The 25,893-nt window shown below is 42.9% G+C and overlaps 1 protein-coding gene across 1 annotated transcript in view; it reads left to right on the top strand.

Annotated features, from left to right (window-relative positions):
- The window catches only part of TM4SF18 (transmembrane 4 L six family member 18), a 163,712-nt gene that overhangs the window by 98,763 nt on the left and 39,056 nt on the right, over positions 1-25,893 (top strand). The window contains exon 4 of the mRNA XM_069620369.1: positions 2,661-2,841. Within this exon, the coding sequence (XP_069476470.1) occupies positions 2,661-2,841 (181 nt within the window). The remainder of the gene's footprint in view (positions 1-2,660; positions 2,842-25,893) is intronic.

The raw sequence follows: 25,893 nt of genomic DNA, 5'->3' as shown, positions 1-25,893 counted from the left end.
TAATGAAGTTGCCGTCAATTTACACCTGCCCTACATGTTCAATATCGATATGCCTGCTGTACTGCCTCTTACCTGAATGATTTCAACCATTGTGCTCGTCATAGCCAATTCTCTCGTGATTTCCCTGCTCATCCAACTTTTCATACAGATTCGAGGAAAAGACCCATTGATGATAGTTTCATAAATGTATCAAACATTTTAGTTGCTGTTTTCGAAGTTATACCACGCTTAAAATGCTACAATGATCCATTGTATCTGACCACTGTAATCGATGGGGCCAAGGAGAACTGGAGTTTGATTAATTTTCAGACTATGGCTGTCTTATTAGCAACTCTCATAGATTACATAGGGAAAACATAAGCACTGAGACTCACATTCAAGCACTTCATGTAGACGTATTTTCATTTTCTACAAGTTTTTTCACACATTCTTTTAGATGGCACAAATGTAATTAGCATGTATACCTACTTAATTAAAACAGAAAACATATATGGCCAGATATGCTTGTCATATCTGTACCACAAATGTTGCAACACATTTATGTTTTTTATGGAGAGTGCAGGAAGGCAAAAGAAACCCTTCTGGCTGTAATTGAAGAACCTGCAAATAAATAGGATTAGGATCCTAATGAGGAACGCAAGACCTTAAGAAACAGTAAAAAGAAATCATTGAAAGAAAGAAGGTGGGGAATCCTCCAGCAAGGACGTAAAGTCCAAACAGAAATCCAGAGGGGTTTTGGCCCATTGTGGCTAATGGTCAATTGGTGAAATTTCCCCCGTGTCTCAAATACACAAGGTGATGAGTGGTTCTTATACTCCCAGAGTTTCTATGATCTGGGGGATGTTGAAGTAATATCTATGAGGCATATATATTGCAGTATTGTTAACACCTCAAGAGAGGATTCCTGGTTGATATACAGACCCAGAAATTAGGAAACGTTCTGGACTTGATTGGTTACCTATTGACAATTAAAAGCAAAACCGGCTGTCTGGGTATAAATTATACTGAAATTTTTTTAATACACATTTAATAAGGCCTGAGAGTTGGAAAGGTGCAGAGGTTATCCCCGTGAATAAGAAAGGGGTGCAAGTAAATTCCTCAAACTACGGCCAAATATCTTTATTCAACTGTCTGGCCAAGTTCTTTGGCAAAGTAATATCAAAACAACTAGTCCTTTGGAGTAAAAGACACCAAGGTCTTGATGCATCTACAGGCAGGGTTTCAAAAAGGAAATGAAATAATGGATCGGGTTTTTCAGGTTTTTTATGCTGCAAAATGTGTTTATTTGCTGAAGCAGTTGTTATATTCTGTGTTTGACTGTGTTCACCGCGACCTTCAGTAGAAAACCTTGAAAGAAATGCAAGTCCCCTCATTGATGTTTGAGGCGGTCCATGAACTTTGCAATGAAGATGTTCCTTCTCTAAGATATGGCATGGGCAAGAGACAAACAGGCCATTTCCTGCTCTGAGGGGCGTAAGGCAGGAATGTGCTGAGGTATATAAAAACTACAGCAATCAACTTAAACATATTTATCTGGATGGAACCCTTAACATAGGTCCACATAATAAAAAGGAGATCCATCACACACTGAGCGTCAGAGAAGGTTGCATGACCTATCAATACCTGGATGTAAATTGAGGCTGGCAATGGTAAATCATTGAATGTCATTGAACCCTTTGTTAGAAAGTGTATTTTACCTAAAATTACATCAGGAGGTCTAACGTTAGCGTTTTATTTTAGCAGAGTGAAAATCAAGGTTATCAGGATAAAGGTTTGTATTGCAATGAAACTAAAGAAGCATTTGTTGTTCTTTTACCCATTATTTGATGAATTCAGGAAAATATACTGTCACGTTGATGTCTCCATGGACACGGCGAGGTGGGTAGTTGGGACAAGGGAAATGACGGGGAAAGGGAAGTGACGGGCTGGGGGGCAGGGCAAAGGCAGGGTATTCTGGAAGTTGAATAAAGAAGACGTTGATTCAAATGCTCTGCGTCCGCATCTTATTTGAAGTGCACCACCACTCCTTCCAGGCCAACCCACGGCCATTACATATACTGGTGGCCATCCTTGGGATTAGAACTATGCATGAGGCACTCTATCATAAGGATGTACAATTTTGGGTAGTTACATTCCTAAGAATGCATGGCTGTATAGGACCAAATACCTAGAAATGGTTCATACATACATTTGTAATTGATTGTAAGCCGCTTATGATGTAGTGGGTGAATCTGAAACTAGAGTCACACCTTTTTATGTTTACACAAAGAATGGTTTATTATGATAAGTGAAGAGATCATGGATTCATGATGATCAAGGGATAATGTATTTTAATTTTAGAGATGTTATTGTTAACACATAATGTTGATTTTGTTTAATGTGGCACTTGGTTTTATACCCTTTGTTAATATGAAACTATTTTTATAATTCTGTGGTTTAGTTGTATATCATTTATCAGTGATGTGTTTGTCTTATTTTAATGGCGTAGAAAATGGTACTATGGTTCTCGATACAATTGTTCTCAGGGACTTGTATCTGGAATACACCAATCAACAACAACGTAAGTGATATTTGAGTTCCAAAGGTTACCATGTTGCATGTTGATTGAAATTCGTCAACTGGTCTTCTTATCCAAATGTTATGCTTCTCTTTGTCCCCAGTTACCTGACCAACAGCTCCACCTGGACGCTCTGCCTGAAACCCGCATACATCGTGGAATGGAACATAGTGTTGTTTTCAGTGCTGATAGGACTCAGTGCATTCCAAGCAATCATCTGTTTTGTGAAAGCAATCAGCGAGCTACATAGGATGCTGTGCGGCACACATTCCATGGTTGTTCAGGTAACCAAAATATATATATATATATATATATATATTATCTTTGTGGAATCTGAAACCTTTCTGGTGGTGTTAATCAAAACAAGTAGAAGCTTCTGAATCAAGCGAAGCTACTAGGGATTGTACAGTGAATTCTAGTCAAGTCTACAAATGCATATTCGTCCTAGTTAAGCCAAAGTCAATGGAAACGATTAATGGCCCTCATTACAAAAGAATGAACCCATGTGGTAAATTTCCCCATTGCTCAGAATGGTACTCTGCTGACGGGTAAAAGAGGTAGTAATAAAATAATGCATCACTTCTTGTAAAAATACGAAGTGTATTTACCACAGCAGTTAAAAAAAATAAAATAAAAAATGGTCGAATTGCAGGGGCCGTGACACGGATCCGGTACCAATAGAACACACCTCAGTTATCGCCCAATTACATGGTGGCTATGCCGGATGTACCTGGTTAGTGACAGCTGGTTCTGATTTTTCACTTTTTAAGAACGGTTCAGAGCTGATCCTATTATGGGATGCCCTCCACATTTTCTAGCTTCATTATTTGTGCTAATGGGGATTCATAACACTCATACAATTGCTACCAGAGAAAATGCCTTTACCATGACTGGTAACTTTCCACCCAGCGGGTACCTGCGGATAGAATTTAGGGTGTGATAGCCAATTTGTTTTGGTATGTGAGTAGCCTAAATTAACTAATAAAATGAAGCTGCCTTAGTTAATTAATTGAAATAATGTCCATGTTCTAAAGGTTACAAGCTTTAAAAGCTGTAATGGAACTAGTGACCAATGTTTTATCCTAGAGGGTTTTAAAATTCGCCATAATTTTATCATTGATATATCTTTTATAACGTTATCTTATATTTCGATTAATTGTATGCCTGTCATGCTATTTCTGCTTTGTATTGTGAAGTATATGATGTTGTTTTTATTTTGTACATTTTCCTGTGATTTTATGTATATATATATATATATATATATATATATATGTTCATGGCAGATGACGAAAGTCGAATACAAGCTATTTGATTGATTGATTGATTGATTAAGAACTTAACTAACAGCACTCACATTCTGCAAAGGGTGGCTAAAAGGAGTGCTTTCACAGCATGTTGAAAGCCACATCCTTCCATTTAACAAGACGCGGAATGAGCTCAGATGGTATATCCGCGCAGCAGCACTAGTAATTGTGCATACACATATGGAAACTCCATGGGTTCATGTACCTAGCACATACACTTGTAAACTCTTTCTGCAGAGGGAAAATGCAGAATTTCTGATTCTGTAGGTTTTGTACACTGGTGAATATATCAGACTGCTCAAAAACTCCTTCAGATAAGTGCGCCACTTGAAGCAAGAAAGCAAACATCGAATCCCCAGCTATTAAAGATTGAAATGGCACCAACACAAACAATAGCACCCTGGATGCTGCATCCTAGCACTTGGTCGCCCTCAGGAAAATTCCAATTCTTGCAGTGGAACTAGCACATCGAGCAAAGGATGGGGAGGACCTACTGCACAGATGGTAGTACAGCAGTGGAAGATGACATGAAGGATGTAGAGGCCTTGGTTGAGCCCCAGAACTTGGGGATCAACTTCTTTGATTATTTGTGTGCCTACATCAAAGCAGCAGTATAGTTGTGTTTGGTAAAAAAAAAAAAAGGTCAGTGCACGGAACTATTTGTGATAAATAAGGGAGTTTCCTGAGGTTGAGTGTTAGTGACATTTCTATTTATACCATGAAGTCCTATTACTACCAAATTCGGGGAGCAGGTCTCCCAAAGCAGAAAGATGCAACACACCATCAAAGACAGATGGCGTATGGTGCCACCCTCCAACTGACACATGCCTGTGCTTGCCTTCTGAGCTCCACCCATCACAAGTTTATCTTGAAGAACTGCTGCCTATCAGGGATCGTGGAGAAATGAGTGGCACAAACGACCAGCCCCCTAGGTGAGAAAGCTATGTAATACACCACCCCCACACACAGCTACACACACACATCCAGACCATATAGAGAGTGTGGCTGGTGGCCATAGAAGCATACACTGCACCAGGAAGGTGATTGATTGGTATGTGGGCATGGAGGAAAGGCACGGGAGAGGACAGGTGGAATGGAGATAAGACATGGGTTGGTGTGAAGCAAAAGGGCCCAGAATGATGTTTCATCTTTCCCCTTCACAATGGTTTCTGGAAATGCAAAGCATCCGGGACTCATAGCTCCACTGCAGCGACCTGCTACTATCCGAAGCAGCATTTATAAATTGCTTAACAGAAGATTTTGCAACATTATTGGGCGGGCCGTTTGGCTACTTTAGAAAGGGTATACTTTATACACAAAACAGAGGGTAGACTTCAGTGTAAACGGCATATCCTGGATACAGTGTGCTTTGTTGCATTGCTGTCTGCATCTTACACTACATTTTAATAGAACCTAATGTGCCTATTCCATCCAATCAAGAGAAGGAGGAAGAGTTTAAGCGCAATTCATAAGATGACATTCATTTACCAAACATGCTTTAAGAGATGCATAATAATGCAGCTAGTGCCATGAACAAATATGACCTCATACACAATTTCTTTGCCAGAAAATATATTTTGTGAACACAATACTGTGTGTGCTGGCATGTCCCCCACCTAGCAGCATCAGGTGCACAGTAGAGTCACATTGCCCTTGTCTACCGCAACAATCCCCAAAGTGAGCTTCATTGTCCATGCCCACCCCCAAATTCAGCCCCACCAACATCCATTGTCCAGGTTATTTCCTTGTAGGAGGAGGTACCTGTCATAAATCAGGGTAACTGGCGCACATGGAATAACTGGAAACTTGGCCTCCATTCATTGTTCCATTACGTTTTTGGTTGCACGTTTTGTCAGCAGTCTAGTGTTTTTGCAACATGGCCGCTGCCGAGTGCTTTTATTCATTCAGCCCTCGGCGTCCGGCGCGTTGCAACGTACTTGGATTTTCACCTTTGTTGTTAGCGCTCCCACTTCATTTCTCTTAGCGGTGATCGGCCTTGCCTATTACAGTGTTATTTGCATCTTTGCTTTCATCCTGCTCTCATCAGCCTTCTGTCTCCTCCTCCTCTGTTTTTGCCGTTTATTACTCTCCTTTTCTCCCCGTTTCCCAAGTTTTGTTTCTTTCCTTGTTCTTGCCTCCCGTGCTGTGCTTTACCTTTATTAGCCATTCCTTCCCTGCTCCTGCTGGTTTTTTCGGCAGTTTTCAGCCCTGCTGCATCGTTCCTTCCGGGGTTGTTTTTACTTGAACATCTGGAATCCATCAGTTTCTGGTGTATTCTGGTACCGGACGATACCTTGCTGTGCTTGCCATACTTCTGCCACGCCCCTACTCCTTGCAAACTGGCGATCTACTCATCAGTGTGTTTCCAACATTAGTTTTTTTTTCTGCCTGTGGCTTTTTCCCCCCCACAGAGTCCCTGGCTACTTCGGGAGAGAGGTCCCTGGACTGCCATAAACTTGGGTCACAGTGGCTTCCTCTCGAGGCAGACCATAACTACATAAAAAAAGAAGGAGGTACCTCAAAGAAGAAGAAAGAAACGACTGGATACTTCATCAATATCCTCAGGTGAGGAGGAAGGGGAGGAAAGGGGATCTTTACTCTCCGAAGTAGAAGAGGATATTACTGACCCACCTGATAGCTTGCAACGCCTAACAGATAACATGTGTACTGCTCAACAAATCCAAGAATTGGTTGCTGCAGTTCAAAATTTAAACTTGGAGGTACAGACACTCAAGACTGAAAACGCGTCCCTATAACAAAGGGTTGCTGCCCGAGAACAACAAGCTTCTGATCTCCCTCCTATGGCCCTTGTTTCGGGGAAGTTTAATGGTTCCGCCAAGAAAGTCAAGGAATTCTTAGAAGCATGTAACATTCACTTCGCTTTTAGAGCGGGTGCCTTCTCCTCCGACCATGCCAAAGTGGGGTTTATGATCACACATATGACTGGTAATGCCTTGGCATGGGCCACCCCCTTAGTTTCCCAGACAGACCCTGTTTTGCAAGATTATGGGGCCTTTAAGACTCTCTTACAACAAACATTTCAAAAAACAGAAAGTGCATTCATCGCCAGCAAAGACCTATTGGATGTACGCCAAGGCAGCGCCAAATTGCTCTCTTACATCACCACATTTAAGCAATTGGCCGCTGAAGCAGGTTGACAGGAACAGGCACAATACACCATCTTTCGCAGAGGTCTGAGAGAGGATTTAAAGGACAAGCTAGCTCAGATCCCTCGTCCCACTACCTTTTCTGACCTCCTCACTGCAGATCTTCGTATAGATTTCCGCATGACTGAGAGAAGAAACGAAAAGAAGAAGAACCGTGGATCTTTGGCTTATTCCGAATCTAGCCCATTACCCTTCTCGCCTGCGATGCATCAAATAAGAGACAAACCTATGCAGATAGGAACCACTCAAGCTCCTTTTACACCTGAAGAGAGAAAGAGAAGAAGAGACGGAAGCCCCTGCATGTACTGTGGCGCCTCTACTCATCTTTTAAGAGACTGTACTGATGTGCCTCCCCGAAGGTCGGGAAACAAACGCCCTCGATAGTTAGTAGGACGGACTATCAAGGGGCTTCCTCCAGTCCCTACAGAACACTCTCTGTCTCCTCTTCTAAGATATCAGAAGACTCCCATCTTATGGTAATAGCTGTCAAGATTCAGTTCAGTGGTAAGGAAGTAGACACTCAAGCCTTATTGGATTGTGGGGCAGCTGGGAACTTTATAGATACCCTTTGGGCTGACAAGGTTGGATTGAAAAGAATTGCAAAGAAGGAAGACCAAAAGGTTGAAGGGGTGGATGGAGAACCTTTGAGCTCTGGCCTTATTACTCATACCACTGAAGAATTAAAGATCTTAATACAGCAACATTCTGAACGGTTGACTTTTGACATAATCCGAGCCACACATTTCCCTGTGATCTTCGGCATTGGATGGCTCCAGAGACACAATCCCGCCATCAATTGGACAAATAATCTATTGAGTTTTCACTCCGTGTACTGTAAAAAATAATGTCTACCTGAACCAAGAATCGAAACGGTGAAAACAGTCAGTTCTACTGAAAGAAGTGCCATCCATTGTATTCCTAGCTACCTGACTGAGTATGTTGGGGTATTCGAAGAAAAAGTTCCTATGGAGTTACCACCTCACAGACCTGAAGATTGTTGTATAGACTTGCTCCCTGAAGATTTAGTTCCTTTTGGCAGGATGTACCCTCTCTCTGTAGGTGAAAAGAAGGTGCTCAGGGACTACCTTGACGACAATCTTGCCAGCGGTCTCATAAGGCCTTCTCGATCACCAGCGGGGGTGTCTCTATTTTTTATTCCAAAGAGAGACTCAAAGGAATTAAGACCTTGTATAGATTATCGAGGGATTAATAAACTAACCATAAGGGACCGCTATCCCATGCCTATCATCTCTGAGATTATGGAAACAGTACAGGGATCTACTATGTTCACAAAATTAGATCTCCGGAACGCATATCACCTGCTTCGTGTAAGAGCAGGTGATGAGTGGAAGACCGTGTTCCATACTCCTTATGGATTATTTGAATGCCAGGTGATGCCCTTCGGACTGGTTAATGCCGCATCCATATTTCAGAGATTCATGGACCGTCTGTTTTCCGATCTGCTGGGCTAATCCACTGTGGTTTATTTGGATGATATTCTGATCTTTTCCCGTAACCCACAGGATCATAAGGAGCACATCAAGGAGGTTCTACGCACACTACAGACTCATCATCTTTTGGCCAAACCAGAGAAGTGTGCTTTTTCAAAGTCTACAATCTCCTATCTAGGGTTTATTTTGCCTGACCAAGGTGTTACTATAGATCCTCGTAAGGTAGAAGCCATCCTTGAGTGGCCTTCTCCCACTTCAGTCAAAGAGATCCAAATATTTCTTGGACTAGCAAATTTCTATCAAAAATTCATACCAGAATTCTCTCAGCTAGTGTTACCTATTACCTCTTTGCTCAAAAAGTCTTCTTCTCCGTTTCACTGGACGCAAGATGCTGAAGAAAGCTTCTTCCATCTCAAACAGAGATTCTGCTCTGCTCCCATATTGAGACAACCAGACCAAAATCAATCTTTTATCCTGGAGACGGATGCTTCAGCAGCAGCAGTGGGGGCTGTTCTTCTTCAATCTAATGAAGGTACGGAGTATCCGATAGCATATTTTTCAAAGACTTTGAATCCCAGTCAAAGAAATTATTCTGTGATTGAACCTGAATTATTGGCTACGAAATTAGCTTGCCTTGAATGGAGGCATTTACTCCAAGGAGGTCCTCATCGTTTTCTAATATGCACCGACCATAAGAATCTACAGGTACTTAAACAACTGGAATGTTACAACACCGGCCAAGAAAGATGGGCTAATTTTTTTGCCCAATTTCGTTTCAGCATTACTAACAGTCCTGGTTTCCAAAATCCGGTAGCTGATGCCTTATCTCGCTGCTGTGTACCTTATGCCAACCAAGATCAGGAAAAGGAACTAATGTTTCCCCATACTAAGATCATCACAATGGTTTCCTCCTTCCATCAGCAAGTCAGGGAGGCTTCTCTTGGAGTGGAAGGATCTACGCTATCACACAATAAGTGTCCTTACAAAAGGAAAGAAGGGCTCTACTTTATTCAAGGAAAGTTATACTTACCCACTCGTAAACACAGACGAGAGGCTCTTGCTTGGTGTCATGACTCTAAGATTGCCGGTCACCGGGGGCTAAGAGGTGCGCTGGATCTTCTCAGACGATCCTTCCATTGGTCTAACATGACTGCGGAGATGCTCGAGTATTTTCGGACTTGCCCAGTTTGTCTTTGAAGTAAACAGCAAACACAAAAGCCTTTGGGTCTTCTTCAACAAAGTCTGGTGCCACCGGGACCTTGGATGCAAATTTCTACAGACTTTATTGTGGACTTGTCTGTCTCACAAGGTTGTTCATGTGTGATGGTAACGGTGGATTAATTCTCTAAATTAGCCCATTTCTCCCCACTGGCTGGGTTTCCTTCAGCCTCTGGTATGGCAGAAGTCTTTCTGAAGGATATTTTCCGACTTCATGGTCTTCCCCAGAAAATAGTCTCTGATTGTGGAAGCTAATATACCTCAAAATTTTGGAAAGTCCTGTGTGAAAGACTGGGTATCGAAACAGCATTGTCTTCTGGGTTTCATCCCCAGACAAACAGACAGACAGAGAGACTGAACGGAACCTTGGAACAATATCTCTGTTGTTTCATCAACCGTCAACAGGATAATTGGGTTTCTCTGCTTCCCACAGCAGAGTTTGCCTACAACAACTCAATACACACTGCCTTAGGAATAAGTCCTTTCTATTGTACCTATAGTATACATCCTCAATCCATAATTCCTTCTTTTTTGGTTGGGTCGAATATACCATCCATTGAAACCACCCTTAACCAAATTCAAGAAGCCCATAGAACAGATAAGAAGAGTTTAAAAGAGGCTTGTGACCGTTGCAAGGGGCAAGCCGATAAACACTGAAGACAGGCTCCTAAATGGGACATGGGATCTAAGGATGTGCTTTCCAAAAACATTTGCCTCGCTGGGTCCATCCCTCTAAGTTATCTCCCCATTACATAGGGCCTTACGAGATGACTTCTAAAATAAATCATGTGGCCTTTCGTCTTAGACTACCCAAGGATCTACGACACATTCATCCCGTGTTCCATACTTCACTGTTACGGCCTTATCTACCAGACACCTGGGCATGATCGACTCCCCTTATGGATTTACCACCCAATCCCTCTCTCGATGAGTATGAGGTGTCACAAATTTGTGATTCTAGATATCGCAGAGGTCGTTTGGAGTATTTGGTACATTGGAAGGGATAACCTTGATCTGAAGATTCATGGGAACCCTGGTCTCACATTCAAGCCCCTCTCTTGTAAAGAAAGTTCCACAGGCCCCACCCAGGCAAGCCGGGAGGACTAGGCCTTTCGAAGGGGGCATACTGTCATAAATCAGGGTAACTGACGCATATGAAATAAATGGAGACTTGGCCCCCATTAATTGTTCCGTTACGTTTTTGGTTACACGTTTTGTCAGCAGTCTAGTGTTTTTGCAACATGGCTGCCACCGAGTGCTTTTATTCATTCAGCCCTCGGCGTCCGGCGCGTTGCAACGTACTTGGATTTTCTGCTTTGTTGTTAGCGCTCCCATTTCATTTCTCTTAGTGGTGATCCACCTTGCCTATTACAGTGTTATTTCCCTCTTTGCTTTCATCCTGCTCTCATCAGCCTTCTGTCTCCTCCTCCTCTCTTTTTGCCGTTTATAACTCTGCTTTTCTCCCCGTTGCCCAAGTTTTGATTCTTTCCTCCCGTGCTGTGCTTTACCTTTATTAGCCATTCCTTCCCTCGCTCCTGCTGGTTTTTTCGGCAGTTTTCAGCCCTGCTGCATCCTTCCTTTCGGGGTTTGTTTTTACTTGAACGTCTGGAATCCATCAGTTTCCTGTGTATTCTGGTACCGGAGGATACCTTGCTGTGCTTGCCATACTTCTGCCACGCCCCTACACCTCGCGAACCGACGATCTACTCATCAGTGTCTTTCCAACATTTGGGTTTTTTCTGCCTGTGGCTTTTTCCCCACAGAGTCCCTGGCTACTTCGGGAGAGAGGTCCCTGGACTGCCATAAACTTGGGTCACAGTGGCTTCCTCTCGAGGCAGACCATATCTACATAAAAAAAGAAGGAGGTACCTCAAAGAAGAAGAAAGAAACGACTGGATACTTCATCAATATCCTCAGGTGAGGAGGAAGGGGAGGAAATGGGATCTTTACTCTATGAAGTAGAAGAGGATATTACTGACCCACCTGATAGTACCCTGTCCCTGGATGGAGAAGGATGACTGTCCCCTGAGCAACACTGGAGGCTACTGACGGGAATATTGGGAGGGGAAGTTGGAAGAGACAGTGGTAGTAGATATATCCCATATTCCAGTAAAGCGGTCCAGTCATGGTGACATGAGACTGGGCATGCCGTGAGTCAGAGTGTAGGAGGACATTGGTGTGTGTTGAGTAACACACAGTTTACAATGTTTGGCTGTAGTGTAGATGAGCGTCAGTTTCGTTTGAGATCCTGTAGTCGTTTTTTATGGTAGTTGAAGGCATTTGGAAAGGGAACTTGGCATACGGCCAATGTGATAAGCATAATTTAAACTAGGCCAAATTTCATCTTCCATTAGGCCAAAGGCCAAAAGTAATCCTGTATGCTCCTGCTCATGCCAGGACCTCCAGAAGTGCCTGTCTATGCATTATAGCCAGTGTGATGAATTGCCATCTGGCAAGGGTGTGAAAGCCCTGGCCTTTTTGATTTGTATTAAGTAATACAATGATGCAGGCAAATCCATCCCTGAAAGGGAAATCTGCTAATCAGATTCCCCTTTCATAAGCCACTTGCCAAAAGCAAAGTGTGTACTTGTGTTTTGTTGCATCTGTGTCCTGATTCACATCACCTGCTCGACCAGTGGCACAAAGCAGGTAAGGGGCCACAGGCGCCCTCTTGACAGCTGCAGTGACACTCAAGTCTCTGCAGCACAGGGGCTTCAATTAAAATATGCACCTGTGTTCCAAAAACAACATAACCCCAAAGATGCTGTCCTGGTAGCACATATAAATATACATATAAGCCAGACCTGAGTTAGACTATGGTGGCCAGTATCCCAGCCACATTAAACTGATTTCATACATGTGACAGCCCTGGGGCCAAGTTCAGCTGTGGAAGAATTATATGTATTTCGCCCAGACAAGGCCCACCCCTGTTCACTGAAAGGACTAGATGTAGCGGATTACTTCTCTTTGTTCCTTTCTAAAGGGCAGATAAAACCCTTTCCCCCCAGGACAGCCACTCCATAGGACACTGGCCTGAACACCGAAACCAAGAGTCACTGACATTCACACAGAGCCAGGCCTCACACCAGGGGGCTGCATTTTGAAAGGCCTTTGATCCTATTGAAAGGGGAGGAGGCATAATTAGGGTGAGTCAGAGAGGGGACAGCACAGTCTTCTGCCATCTTGATTCTCTCAATGCCCCTCTCTTTCCTGTCCCCTCCACTTCGTCTGGAGCAAAGTGCATTGGGTGTGACATCATAAGGGAAAAAAAATCCACTCATTTCAAGATCAGGGGTTGGATCCCTAAAGTAGGCTAGCTTTAGTCCAATCACCTGGAGACATTTGCCTATAAAAGAAGGGGTCTCCCACCACTTCTTCGAATCATCTTGGGAATGATCTTGAAGCATCTTTGGATCATCACTTGGGGAGATTTCACTGGGCCCTGCTGAGAGAGCAGTCCTTTCGAAAGACCTCTAATTGTGAGGTGAAGGCAGGTGTTCCAAGGCAGAGACCAGTTGTGTCCCCTTACCATTCCCAGGCCCATTGGGAGTAATCTGCTGCTAGAACATGTCCTGCCTCTCTGCCAGCCACCGTGGTACCCAGGACCTCACTGTGTTAGAGGACCCCTGCAGTTGTGTGCCAGCCTCCCCTGTGTTTGGGAGTCCGAGAACAAGACTACCTTCTCCCTGAGTCCCTGGAGTCGGACTCACAGCAACCTAACAAGTGACTTGCTGCTGGATCAATCCCACTCTCTCCGAAAGTCACAATGGTACCCAGGACATCACCATGTTGGAGGACCCCTGAAGTTGTGGGGCAGTATCCCCCATTTTTGGGAGCATGAAAAAAGGACTCATCTTGTCCCTGAGCCCCTTGATTGGGACTCACAGCACCCTGAGAGTCAAGACAGCCGGGAGCCTAGTGTCATTAAACTATGTGGACCATATTTCATAAACTGTTCAACACATTTGAACTAGCAGGATCCACTGTTGCTTCCTTTTGCTTTCTCCTGATCTTCACACAGCACCAAGAAGTCTGGTCCGGTGTTGCCGAACCACCAAGAACAGAAAAGTAGGTACTATTAACTACTCACTGCTCACTTGGTCCATTTTTGGGCCATGAGACTGGTTATGTCACCTTGAACCCTCTGTGCCCGAAAGTATATATCCTTTTGTAGAGGAGCAGCTGTATACATCTGCAGGAGATCCTGCCCCCCTACTTCCCCTGTATTGGAGACATGAGACCGTACATTGCCTAACACCAGCTATCGTACCAATACTGCAGCAAGTATTTGGAAGGAGATACCCTTTGAGACAGCCCTATCGAATGTACCCCCGAAGTGATGACAACCTGCAGGAAGAACTCCATGAAGAAATATGAGAAAGAGCAGAGAAAATGATCAGATGACGTCTTAAGAAAGTGTGCACGACGTCCCAAGACATTGAAGGAAGACAATGTATGGATCCTGGAGGACAAATGACGAAGTAAAGAATTGAGTAAACTATCAAGGTGGAAAAGGAGTAGATTACACGTTAACAAAGTGTTGCAGAAATAAAAGTTCAATAAATGCACAGACGCTGAAATGCAAGGTAGATCAAGTCATCGTGTAGGCTAGCTATGAGTAGTGAATAGAATGCAGGCATAGTCACCATTGTATTGATACTGGAGATTGGTATCAAGAAATAGTAAGCCAAAAAAACCATGAAAGGAGATTGAAAAGCTGCTTCACAGCAGTATAAGCAGTCTAATGGAGCTGCGTGACGAGGCTGTCTGGCCTGAAGTCAAGATCCTAGAAATGGAGGTTGGTTATCTACTCTAAAGAGAACGAATGTGCGAAGGATGAATCTTCTCACACTAAGTTGCAAGAAAGAACCCAAAGGCTGCCAAGTTTTAATTCATTGAAAGCATTTAAAAGCTGCAAAATGGACCAAATCGTGGTCTCTTGTCACGTGAGCCAAAGATGGAAATAGAGCTTGAACTTGGAGTTCCAGACAGGATAGCGAGTGCCCTTACTCCCGTGCATTCCCAAGATGAGAATACTCTGCAAGGCCAAGTACAAAGACAAGCTGATGGCAGAAGGCATGGGTGATGAGAGATGCTGGGCTTATTGGGTGGTGAGATAGCTTCATGTCCTATCTCCCTGCACCTGGGTTTTGGCTTACATGCTGCTAAATTAATCGAATGTTCCAGACATGGCACAAGCGTGCCAACCAATTGTATTAGTCTGTATAACGAAGGACCTTGTAGCTTGTAAAACCAATGAGAAACTGTGTCTCTGATGTTCCTGAAATGACATGTTTGAAGAGGTCGGCATGTGTTATCCGCCTGATAAAGAACAGCCAATAACAATCCTAGCTCCTATATGATTGTATATCTAGATGTTTACCTTAACCAATCCCGAGCCTTGATAAATTAGTCACTCTGACGCATAAATGAGTATGCAAATTGTATTTTTTTTGGAGATCATTGAGAGACTGAGTGTACGCCCGTTGATATTCGTTGTAGCATCCCAGTTCAAGATACTTGTTAATAAAACAGTAACTTGCCATCTTCTTGAGTTTGTTCGGTTATTTGGACTCAGAATTATTCTGGTGTTATCCCAACCATTACATATGCACGTTCCAAAGGGCCATAAGCTCACCTTTCAATAACATTGTTGCTTTTGTTTGGCTTTCACCCCTGATTCATTACCCAGAGTGCTGTGTTAGGGAGAATTCTTATAAATGTGCTAATTCCCTTCACCTTAGAGACCCCCTGCAACTTTGCTGGATTTTGAGGACTTGATTTCTTACCTGGAGAGAGTGTGAGACTTTTTTCCCACTCTCTCATGTATTTTTAGTGTTTTACTCTTGTATTCTTTGAATGTGGAGTTTTAGATAACTACATAGGTATCATGTTTTCATATGTGTCACACAGCACCCTCAGTGCAGTGACACAGGGAAGCCCTTTAGGCTGTCCCAAGGTTTAAATACCTTCTCTAGGATAAATTACTGTTTAACAGAGAAAGTAAAGTGAAATTAACTTTACTAGTCTTTCCAAATTCCTATACCCAGCACACCCTATCTTACAATAGAGTGCTGGAGCGGTTACTTAGTATCCCCTATGTCTAGAAACACATGTAGCAGTCAAATGCTACCCTTTCCTCTCGAAATGGCTGGTGGCAGTGGTTTTACAACAAACTACCATGATGTTTCCCAACCGCGAACACCGGTAGTGTTAAATCGCTGGAGCCATGTTTTTCAAGATGGCGTCTGAGCCTCCTTTGTTTAAACGTGTCCCGGTCTTCTTTTTTCGCCATTTCATTTTGGAATGATCGTTCTAGAGTTTGTCTCTGCGCGCCATACCAGGTTTGGTCCCTTTGTTCCTATGCCTTTGGTGGGCGTCAGAACTGAAAACCGCCTCTGGTGCCCGAGTGTCTGGGGTGGGCAGGAAGTGAGGGAGGTGCCCGAAACTCCCTGCGCTTAGTCTGCTAGGAGACCCGAATGCACTCTGGCGTGATTGGCTGCCTGACTGTCCGGCAAGGACAGCCACCCTGCTGGGTGAGTGGCAGCTATGCTGGAATGAATGGGAGGAAACTGGATAAAAGGCAAGTCTCTTGGCTTGAAAGGCAGAGTCGACCACTGGAACGAAAGAACCGAAGACGAGCTGGAAGAGAATGGCTGTTGCAACTCCTGGACCGTTGGTTTGCCTGTTGAAGCCCTGCTGCAGGTCCGAATCACCTAGTTCATCTCAACAGAGAAGCCCTTCAAGGACGACTTCTCCCTTTGAGTTTGTGGGACCAATCTACTCGTAAACCACCTGGATACCATTCTCGGAGCTGGTTGTATTTTCCTCAGAGTGCTGCAGGAAACCGAATAGCCAGGCAGTGGGACACCAGTTTGTGTGCTTGTCTACAGCTACCGGAATTGAGGATTTGCCTTTGCCAGCTTTTTGACCAGTCCCAGTGCAATGCAGGAGTCCCCCGACGTCCTCCCTCTTGTCCCCACGACTGAGGTTCAGGAACAGCAAGATCTGCACGAACTGCCAGGAACAGACGTCTTTAGCTGCATCTTTTTCTTCATTATAAGGTATTGTCAAAACCTGACCGAGAGAACTTACCTCTCACTGCGAAAGCGCTTGAAACTTTGGCAACTTGCAGGCCTAGTCAGCTTGTGACCCAGCATATGAATCTTTCTGTTACAAACTACTTCTGAGAACTTTGGCAAATACCTTTCCGTTTAACTACCAGAACTGCCTATCCTATACAAGACTTTAGCCCATTGACTTTGACCTAACCTATTGCATTGAATTGACTCCTCTGGTGAACTCAAACTATTTGCACTGTTTAAGAACAACCATAATATTATTTTTATTAACCTATGCCTTTTTGCTCCTACTTCAAACGCTCTGAATGCCATTTTGCTCCTCCTTCAAAGTAGTTTAAATGCCTCAGAACCTGACAGTGCGAAGTATTGAAGTATATTTTTGTGTGATATAGATTGACTACTCCTAGTGAATGATTTATAACTGACTGTGAAATAAATGAATAAGTGTTTTACCAAGAAACCTTAAGTGTAAGAGTGTGTTTGAATACTTGTGATTCTAGACCTCTGTGTAACATCCTTACAGCTCAAATTCCCCTCTTGAGATAAGCCTGGCTGCTCAGCAACGCTACCACAAAACTGTGTAGTACGGGCTTATACCAAAGGTTGGATTTGCTTACACCTGTAGTCCTAGTTGTGTGTAGTGGTCCCAAAGGGTACTGCATACAAACGTGCCTAACATGGTGCATCTACTATCTTCGCTTATTCAGTGTTCTTTCCACAGGGATGGGTTTTTTGTACTGTTTTTCTAGTTATTTTGTATAGGACATGTTGTGTTTAATTACATTTTATATATTATTATAGAACCTTGATTGGATATTCCTTTATGTTTTACTGTAATACTGCACTGCTTGGGTTTCTACTGAACCACATTCACACCCTTTTTAAGAGTATAGCCTTCCGTTGGCCCATGCTACCACAAAAGGCGAAGGAGGTATATCTCTTAATTGTGCCTGTTTTACCTTTATGATTCTGTTGGCTCCTAGTTTGTAGAGGTGTGAGGGCTGAGTGGGCGTTTTAGCCTCTACTCATCCTTGTATTCCTACAGGGCAGAAGTCAATTTGTCTTAGCCAGGACCAAACAAATGTAGTGGGGAGCTGTTTGAAGGTAGCAAAAGAGCACCTTGCGGGCCAAGACAAACATCTACCTCCAGAAACAGAGTTCCAGGACCCTCACCAAACACTTAGCCAAGGTTCTAGCCCCAGATATAAGCCCCAGTCTTCACAACTGGTACTTATTATTTATGTGGGTTGAAAAGAAAGAGATAAACAAAATAAGTTGAGTTATTAAACTATCATTTTATGGTGCCGAATACCAACATAGTCCAAATGTTTGATAACTCAAGACCGGTGGACTGTCTGAGAAAGGAATATGTGAAGGTATAGTGTTTGTGTATTGTGTCTGAGAAAGGAATATGAGAAGATCCAGTATGTCTGTATAAGATAAAGTAAATCAGGCAGATGACATTTCAGGAGATTGGGCGATGTAATCCACTAAATATGAACCTTTTGATTGATCTTGGAGTTGAGTGAGAGGTTTGTGATGGGAAAACAGTATGCCAAGATGTCTTAACCCAGCTTGAGAATGGGAAGGACTCAGTCAGTTTTGTTTGAAGAGGAGAACGTGTCATAATTGAGCATGGTGTTGATGGAATTCAGTAATGGGGGAGTGCAGCTGGGTCAGGTGATTTGATTATGGCTAAGGGAAGTATATCATTGTTGCATGAAGTGGCTTTGAGGCATTTGTGGATGATGCAGAGAAACTCAGTGAGGAGAAGTTGTGAAGAATGGCATTGGGAGGCTGTGGGTGGATTGAGGGGCTGCCACAGTATGATTTAGAACTTTCAATGTTGTCCACATAGTGCTATCTTGTTGATGACAGATTTATGCTTGTTGATTTTTCAGTAACGTATGGGAGGAAGGCAGATTGAAGATGGTTGAAACAGATTGAAAAGGGTGCTTTGTTTTCACTGTCAGCCTCAGAAAATGTTTTCATGTGGGAAACAGATTTTGCCTTGTGGATTGGGAACTTTGGTGTTTGACGGCAAGGATGACAGCTTTTGTTCAAGTCCCATGCCTTTTCTGATTTCCTCATGTGGCTTTTATTGGCATTAGGATCTTGAGTATATAGAGGAACTGTTTGGGTCTGACCTTTTGTGTGTGCAGGAACGCATGAGTGCCTTTGAAGGTGCAGAGTGTAGTGTTGAGATTTTCAGCGAGGGTTTCTGTTTTGTTTGATATGTTGTGGAGAAGAGTACCAAGGGTTTTATTCTATGACACCATTGGGATATTCTTGAATGATCTTCGAGTGATAGTGAAGGGATATGGGTTTTCTAATGTGCAGGGAGGAACAGCAGATAGATCGAGGATCACAGTAGCTTTGCGAATATGTGGGTGGTTTGTGCGTGAAGTGAGTCTGAGTGACGTGAGGCGATGAGATTGAGCAGGTATGCTTTTATCATGTCGGTGAATGATGTTTCAGAAAGGTAAACATCCCCATGTTTGGTGTTGTCAATGTTGGAGATTGCTCCGGAGGCTGTGCCGCTGGTAGAGTCATCAACATATCTTTGTAGCCAGCAGGATGATAGATGAGGTGCAAGGTGGTTGGATCAGCATTGTAAGTGAGAGGCATTTGTCTGGATGCTCAGTGCCATGAGTTTAGCGAATGTTAGGATCTACAATATTGAAGCGGCCACCAGGCCTGTGACTTAATTCATAGTGAAAAATGTTTTATCCACTCGATAATTTGATGCATGGGAGCAGGATGCTGTATTCACACAGGAGGCGGCGGGGTTGGTAGAGCCATTCATCATATCCTTGTTGTAGCGAGCAGGATGATAGCTGAGGTGCAAGGTGGTTGTATCAGCAGTGTGAATGAGAGGCGTATGGCTGGATGATATTTAAGATCTGCAATGATGAAGCAGCCACATGGCCTTTGATTTTATTGATACTGAAGGATATTCTATCCAGCGGATGAGCTCAACAAAGATGGGTGTGAAGGTGAGGGTGACTTATGTCGATGTGATGAAGAGAATGTATAGATTCTACTGTGTGATTATCTCATACATCTATGAGGCATGCTGTTATGCAAAAAGTGCTCTGAGGATCCGTTGTGAAGTGGTGCAAGGTGTGCAGTTATGGTGGTGTTTTTTATTTCACTGACTTCGTGTGATGGCCATTACGCCTCACCTGTGAGGATCTGTATTCTGATGATTGAGCAGTTTCAGACTTAACAGAACTAAATAAGAAGTGTCCACAAAATCTTGACCTTTGCTATTATGACCCTTTCACTGTTTTGATGCCCTGACTGCAGGCAATGGGAGGTCTAACGATTAGGCGAGTAGTGGTATGTGGCCTGGTAAGGTAGTACGTTTTGCCCCAATCAGGGTGATTATATGGCTGCAGGAAGGGGAAGACGGGTGCAAAGATTTCTGGGGTCTGGGTAGTATTGCATCGAGAAAGCAGGTCTTCATTAGAAGACACGTCCCTAGACGGGGAGATGGTCCTGTTGAAGCATTGTAAGTGCAAAGCATTTTGCTAAACAGACTCCAGACTATCATGGGGGTAATAGAGTCATTGGGGAGGAGAAATCATAGGGATGGCACTTCGGGGACTAATGGTTCCTCATATTGTGGCCTGTTTGCTCTCTATTTCATTCCTAAAAGAAAGAAGAAGTGTGTGTTTTAAAAAAATATATATTACATTAAAAATAAAGACATCTGTGCATGCATAAAAGGTGTAGGGATGTGGACAACATTCGACATGGATTTGGTGCATAATATATTGCGAGTGGGGTGGGTTATGTACAAGGTGAGGGTTTCGACTGTGTATCCTCCAGTGTGTCTATCGCAGTATATTTATCTCAGTGTTCCTTTTAGTTGTATTTCAATTCGTGGTATGCTCACCATGTCAATTAATTTGGCTAATATGCCTCTTTGCTGATAGACCATGTTCTCAAAGAAGAAATGGTCCATCAATTCATATGGCCACTCACCTGCTAGGGTGGCAAAAATATCTGCGAGTTCACAACCGGAAGTTCGAAGCCCAAGAAAAAAGGCCTCCCAACGTGGCTGGCTGACAGAATATCAAGGTGGGAGTCTCATTTATTTTGTTCTCCTCGCACCTGCTCATTCTAGAGGGTGTGTGTTACATGCCGGTAGAAACACAGGGTCCTTGCACTTAATTCCTGCTGCAAGCTGAGAGAAGAGGGAGACAAGAGAAGCGTCCTTCCTGTACCCTCAACAGTCAACATGGCTGCTGAGCTGACTAAAGGGCGAGACGTGGTAATCATTTCCTTTTCGCAAAAGTGATATCACAGTACAAGCAGGTTAGAAGAGTGTGGCATCCTCGCTTTCTTTCCATTAAGACCCTAGTAAGCCTCCACACCTCACACCCATAATGCTTACAAGATGGAGGCAGGGAGGCTGGTAAGTGTGGCTTCTAAAGAGAGAAGACGTGTTGGTGTTCTGCTTTCCCACTTAACACTACCATAGGGGTACTAGTATATTGTCCAAGGAACAGATTTTAATGACATAGACAATACAAAATAATGGCCATATCTTACCCAACTAAGTGTATGTAAGCCTTCTAGGAGCCTGCTCAAACTAAAACCTAACAAACGTATTCACAACAATTACATTGATAAACAAATACATTATATACAAAACCCACATGGTAAAAGAAGTGCATCGAGTTGTGTATTCAATTAAAATGCCATTAATAGAAAAACATGTTTTGAAAATTAAATTTTACATACAATTAATTGATAATAAATGCAATGTAACATGAACCATTACCTAGCACCATTCTTCAATCATTACACTCTCTTACTCCATTTCTACACATTCATACTAATCATTGTATTAATCATTCCAGGGCTTATCTGAAGTGCATTATATGAAATCACACAAAAACAGGGATATAACAGTAACAGTAAACACAATCAGACTTTATAGAGCATTCCTGTATTGAAGTCTGCGGCACCGAACATGTGTCACTTATTCCAACATGTTCCTGCTCGTATTGCCCTGCATGCTTATACATTCATCTGGGGAAAATAATATTTAGTAGTTCGTTTCTGGGAAGGTTCACTCTAATTAATACAACTATCAGAAACTATATAAAATAATAAAAACAATTATTAGAATTCTTAGATTGTTATGGTACATAAGTGGTTACACCAACTAGTCTTTGGCCGAACAATTGAAGTGTTAAATTAAATACCTTTACATAGTAGCATTTAAGCATTGCCAGGTTTTTCAAGTTCATTTTCCTCCGATTAGGAATTTTGCTGCCATTTCAAATATTTATGCTTTGAATGACTTTCTCTTAAAAGAAACAGAGATTTGAAAGTATCTCTGTTGAACAGCACTACCACTGGGTAGAATTCTGACTATAATCGTGTGACAGTCCCATCTAGCTAGCTACGCTACACCTCACTGATGAGAACCAAAGAGGCTGAAACATGTCTGGGGTTGCTTAGGGTCTCACGTAAAATGGATTTGCACCGCCGGTTCAGTCGGGACCTCCGAAATTGTGGTGGGACAAAGCCTGATTTCCATATAGCCTTTCCCCCAACTTTAAATGCATGGCAGGCTGTAAAAAATGATCTGGAGTGTTGGCCAGAGCAACACCAATGGTGGTGATTTTTTCCAAGCCCCTCAACCACCCTCCCATCATCTGTTGTATTAAATGGGAAACCTTAGCACATTTTATGAGTATTAAGTGTATAATTGCAAAAATTGGAATTTGATTGGCTTTCTTGGGCACACACTGGCAGTGCCTGGTAAATTATTGGATGTTTGGGCAACGACAGCAATACCTTTCAAATATGGTAATACCTGTCACTATGATTACAATACTTTGTCTATGATAAATAGATCCCCTACAAAAGCCTTTTAACAACTACCGTATAACAGTGGGGCCGGTAAATGATGAAAACGAGGCAGGTAAATGTTTACCAAGTTCAGTTAGTGGGAACACAGCAACTCATGGGAGTACTTGGGGATGGGGAATTGACCCATTGAGAAATGTATTTAACTAATTGCTCTCAATTGTGCATTTTACATAAAAATAGGGCAATAATTCATAGAATGTGTAATTGATTCTGTAGGGGAAAACATGAAATACCCCAATACATGCCAGATTACAAACAGCACACAGGAGCATTTCATAACACATTTTCATGCTGGATGTGTCCAAAAAAAATCATAATGCCCGTCGAATATATGCCAGCACCCCCCGTTCATGCTGATAGTGCCCAAATAACATCATATGTTCTGTCTCAAACATGTATGCCATTGCTGTCCCCTTTTCATACTAGTTGTGTCCATAGACAATCATGATGCTTCTCTCTACAATATATGCAATCATTGACAGTATACAACACATTTTCATGCTTCTTGTGGACAAAAATAGTCATGAGGCTTGGCTCAATAATATATGCCAGCATTGCCTCTGTAAAACCCATAGTCATAGTCATGCTGCTTGCACCGATAAGACAATCATGAGACTTGCCTCAAAAATACATCCCAGCTTTGCCACTTTAAACTGCGTATTCATGATCCTTATGTAATACATTGCTGAGACGTGTATTAAAAATGTATGACAGCATTTTCACTGTAAAACACGCTTTTATTCTACTTATTCCCCAAAGAAAATCATTGGGCTTGTCTCCCAATATATGCGTGCAATGTCCCACTTCATGCTTGCTGTGTACACAGAACATCATGGGGACTGTCTCAATGATACATAACTTAATTGCCACTGTAAAACATAGTTTCATGCTGAGTATTACCAGCTCAACCAAATGCCCCCCTTTCTGCCCAACATGTCCCACCTGCCACTCTGTCAGTGCCCACTCCCCCCCCTTTGGCACATTCCATTTGTCTCTTAGTGCCCAATTCTGCCCCACTATCACACTCAGTGACCAATTCTGCCCCATGCGGCTTTCAGTTAATAGTGCTGCATCATATAGCATGCAGTGCCAAAAGTCTGCCCTATTCTCATTCTTAGGATCCGGTTCTGCTCCAGTGACTCTCGGGGCACAGTTCTGTACCCAAAATAACCCTCACTGCATAATAGTACCTTGACAGACCTCCGGGTCCATGTACAAACATGCACAGAAAAAAAAGCACACTTGCATCATCATTAATTTTGTGTTCACTCACAGCACACATCAAAATTCTTTCTTTCTTTTTCCCTCTCTCTTTCTCAAACACACACACACACAACACACACACACACACGCTGGAATCCACATTCACCTACCTGCAATTACCCAACTCCCAGCTAAGTTTCTCTCACAGAAGTGACAGGAAGGGGTACATTTTCACACTTTATTGGGTGACTGCCCTCGCGCAGAGGGATTAAAGACCAGGCCTACACAGGAGGGGATTCATCCAGCAATGTGTGCTTCCCTTCACACCTCCTTTTCCACATTTTCTCCGCTGACTGGAGGCAGTATTGTGCCCCCCCCAACTTATGAAAGACAGAAGGAGGTGTGAAGAGCATACATTCTGCTCGATAGGTACCTCTAGTAAATATCCATAATAATCTTCAGTAGCATCATCTGGCAGGTCTAGGCTTCTTGATTGACCATTGTGTACCACACAGGTGTCAGTGATGGCCTTCAGTTCACTAAACCCGACCCCTGACTAATGCATAGTTCTGTGCATGGTGTCAAGTAGGTGAGAGTTGGACCACTGCAAGTTCAATTTTATTATAGGCAAACTATAATGCATCTGGATTTGCAAGACCACAGAAAAGGGTGTAGGCAGCTGCCTACAAGCAACCAGCTGCCATCACATGATTTGAGTGCCTGACAATATCATGGTAACACCTGGCAAATTAAGATAGTACCTAAATGTGCGAAGACAGTACCTGAAACATAGTTTGACTACCTAGGTAGATGAAAACAATACCTGAAATATGGTGTGAGCACTTGAGCATACCATGCCACAACCTAGCAGCACAGAAACCATTTCCATGATATAAAAATAGTTCCTTTCTCATAGCTTGTTTATAGCAGGTGTAACTACCCTTAACATCCCTTTGACTTACTTTACCATCCATCCCTACGCTAACCCATCCTGAATTTACAAAATGATAGTCTACATTCTGTCTCTGGACCCTCTTCTGAAAGTCGTAAAGCAACTATAGTCAAACATGGGACAACAATGCATGCCATTTACACTGGCGTAACACAAAATGTCGTGCTCATGCAAGCCCTGCTGAGGACCCCCACTGCCACTACCACCCCCCCCCCCAACCCACCCCCTTGCTGGGCTTGGGCAGCTTGGGGCACCTGTTACGCCAGTGGCCATATATAACAACTATTAGGCATATTTTAATTGGGCACATACTTTGTGTTCAAAAGTTATACATTGGTAGACTTCTCTAAACAATGGGATTTTTGGCATTTTATCATGCCTCAGCCACCTTTACTCTACCGCACCCTTAATATGTGTGCCTTTATATTTCAATATGTTATCAAACAGACTTGCTGAGCTATTCCTTAACCACACCATTGCACAGCAAGGGACATTGGGGGAGGCAGCTTTTGATGTTGGGGAGTGGGCGGTTCCTGTGAGGGCACAGGTATTGTAAAAAACTCAAGGACAGTGGCGGCTGGTGGAGGGCCATTACCATCTGCCCAAAATGAGCAGAAGCAGCCAAGTGAAACCAGGAAACCCTACGCGATGAGGGGGCGTGGTGGTTAAAAATAAGTTGTTTAAATGGTGCATTTTTCAAGCACACTTTTTGGGAATAATAAAGGAAAAAGCGATACAATATGGAACTAGTATTTGTAGGATAATACAGGAAATAATCAGATAGATGTGAAGTTACCAACAGCACAGGAGAGCAATTCTAAACATTTTCATGACACCCGTGTCCACAATATTTGCAAGCAGTGCCACTGCAAACCACTTCAATGAATCTGTACTCAGAATATTTGTCTACATTGCCACAGAGTACAGGATGCTAGGTCCACAATATATGTCAACATTGCTAAGGTAAATTGAGTTCATGAAGGTGCACTTAAAATATGTTCAAATATTGCCACGGAACATCACATTCATGTGGCAATGCACATAGTGTGTGGCAGCATTACCACTGT

This window comes from Ambystoma mexicanum, chromosome 10, assembly GCF_040938575.1.
Source record: "Ambystoma mexicanum isolate Mex_15411 chromosome 10, UKY_AmexF1_1, whole genome shotgun sequence".
NCBI lineage: Eukaryota > Metazoa > Chordata > Amphibia > Caudata > Ambystomatidae > Ambystoma > Ambystoma mexicanum.
Note: the sequence above shows the minus strand (reverse complement) of the source record. Positions and strands in the feature narration are given on the sequence as shown.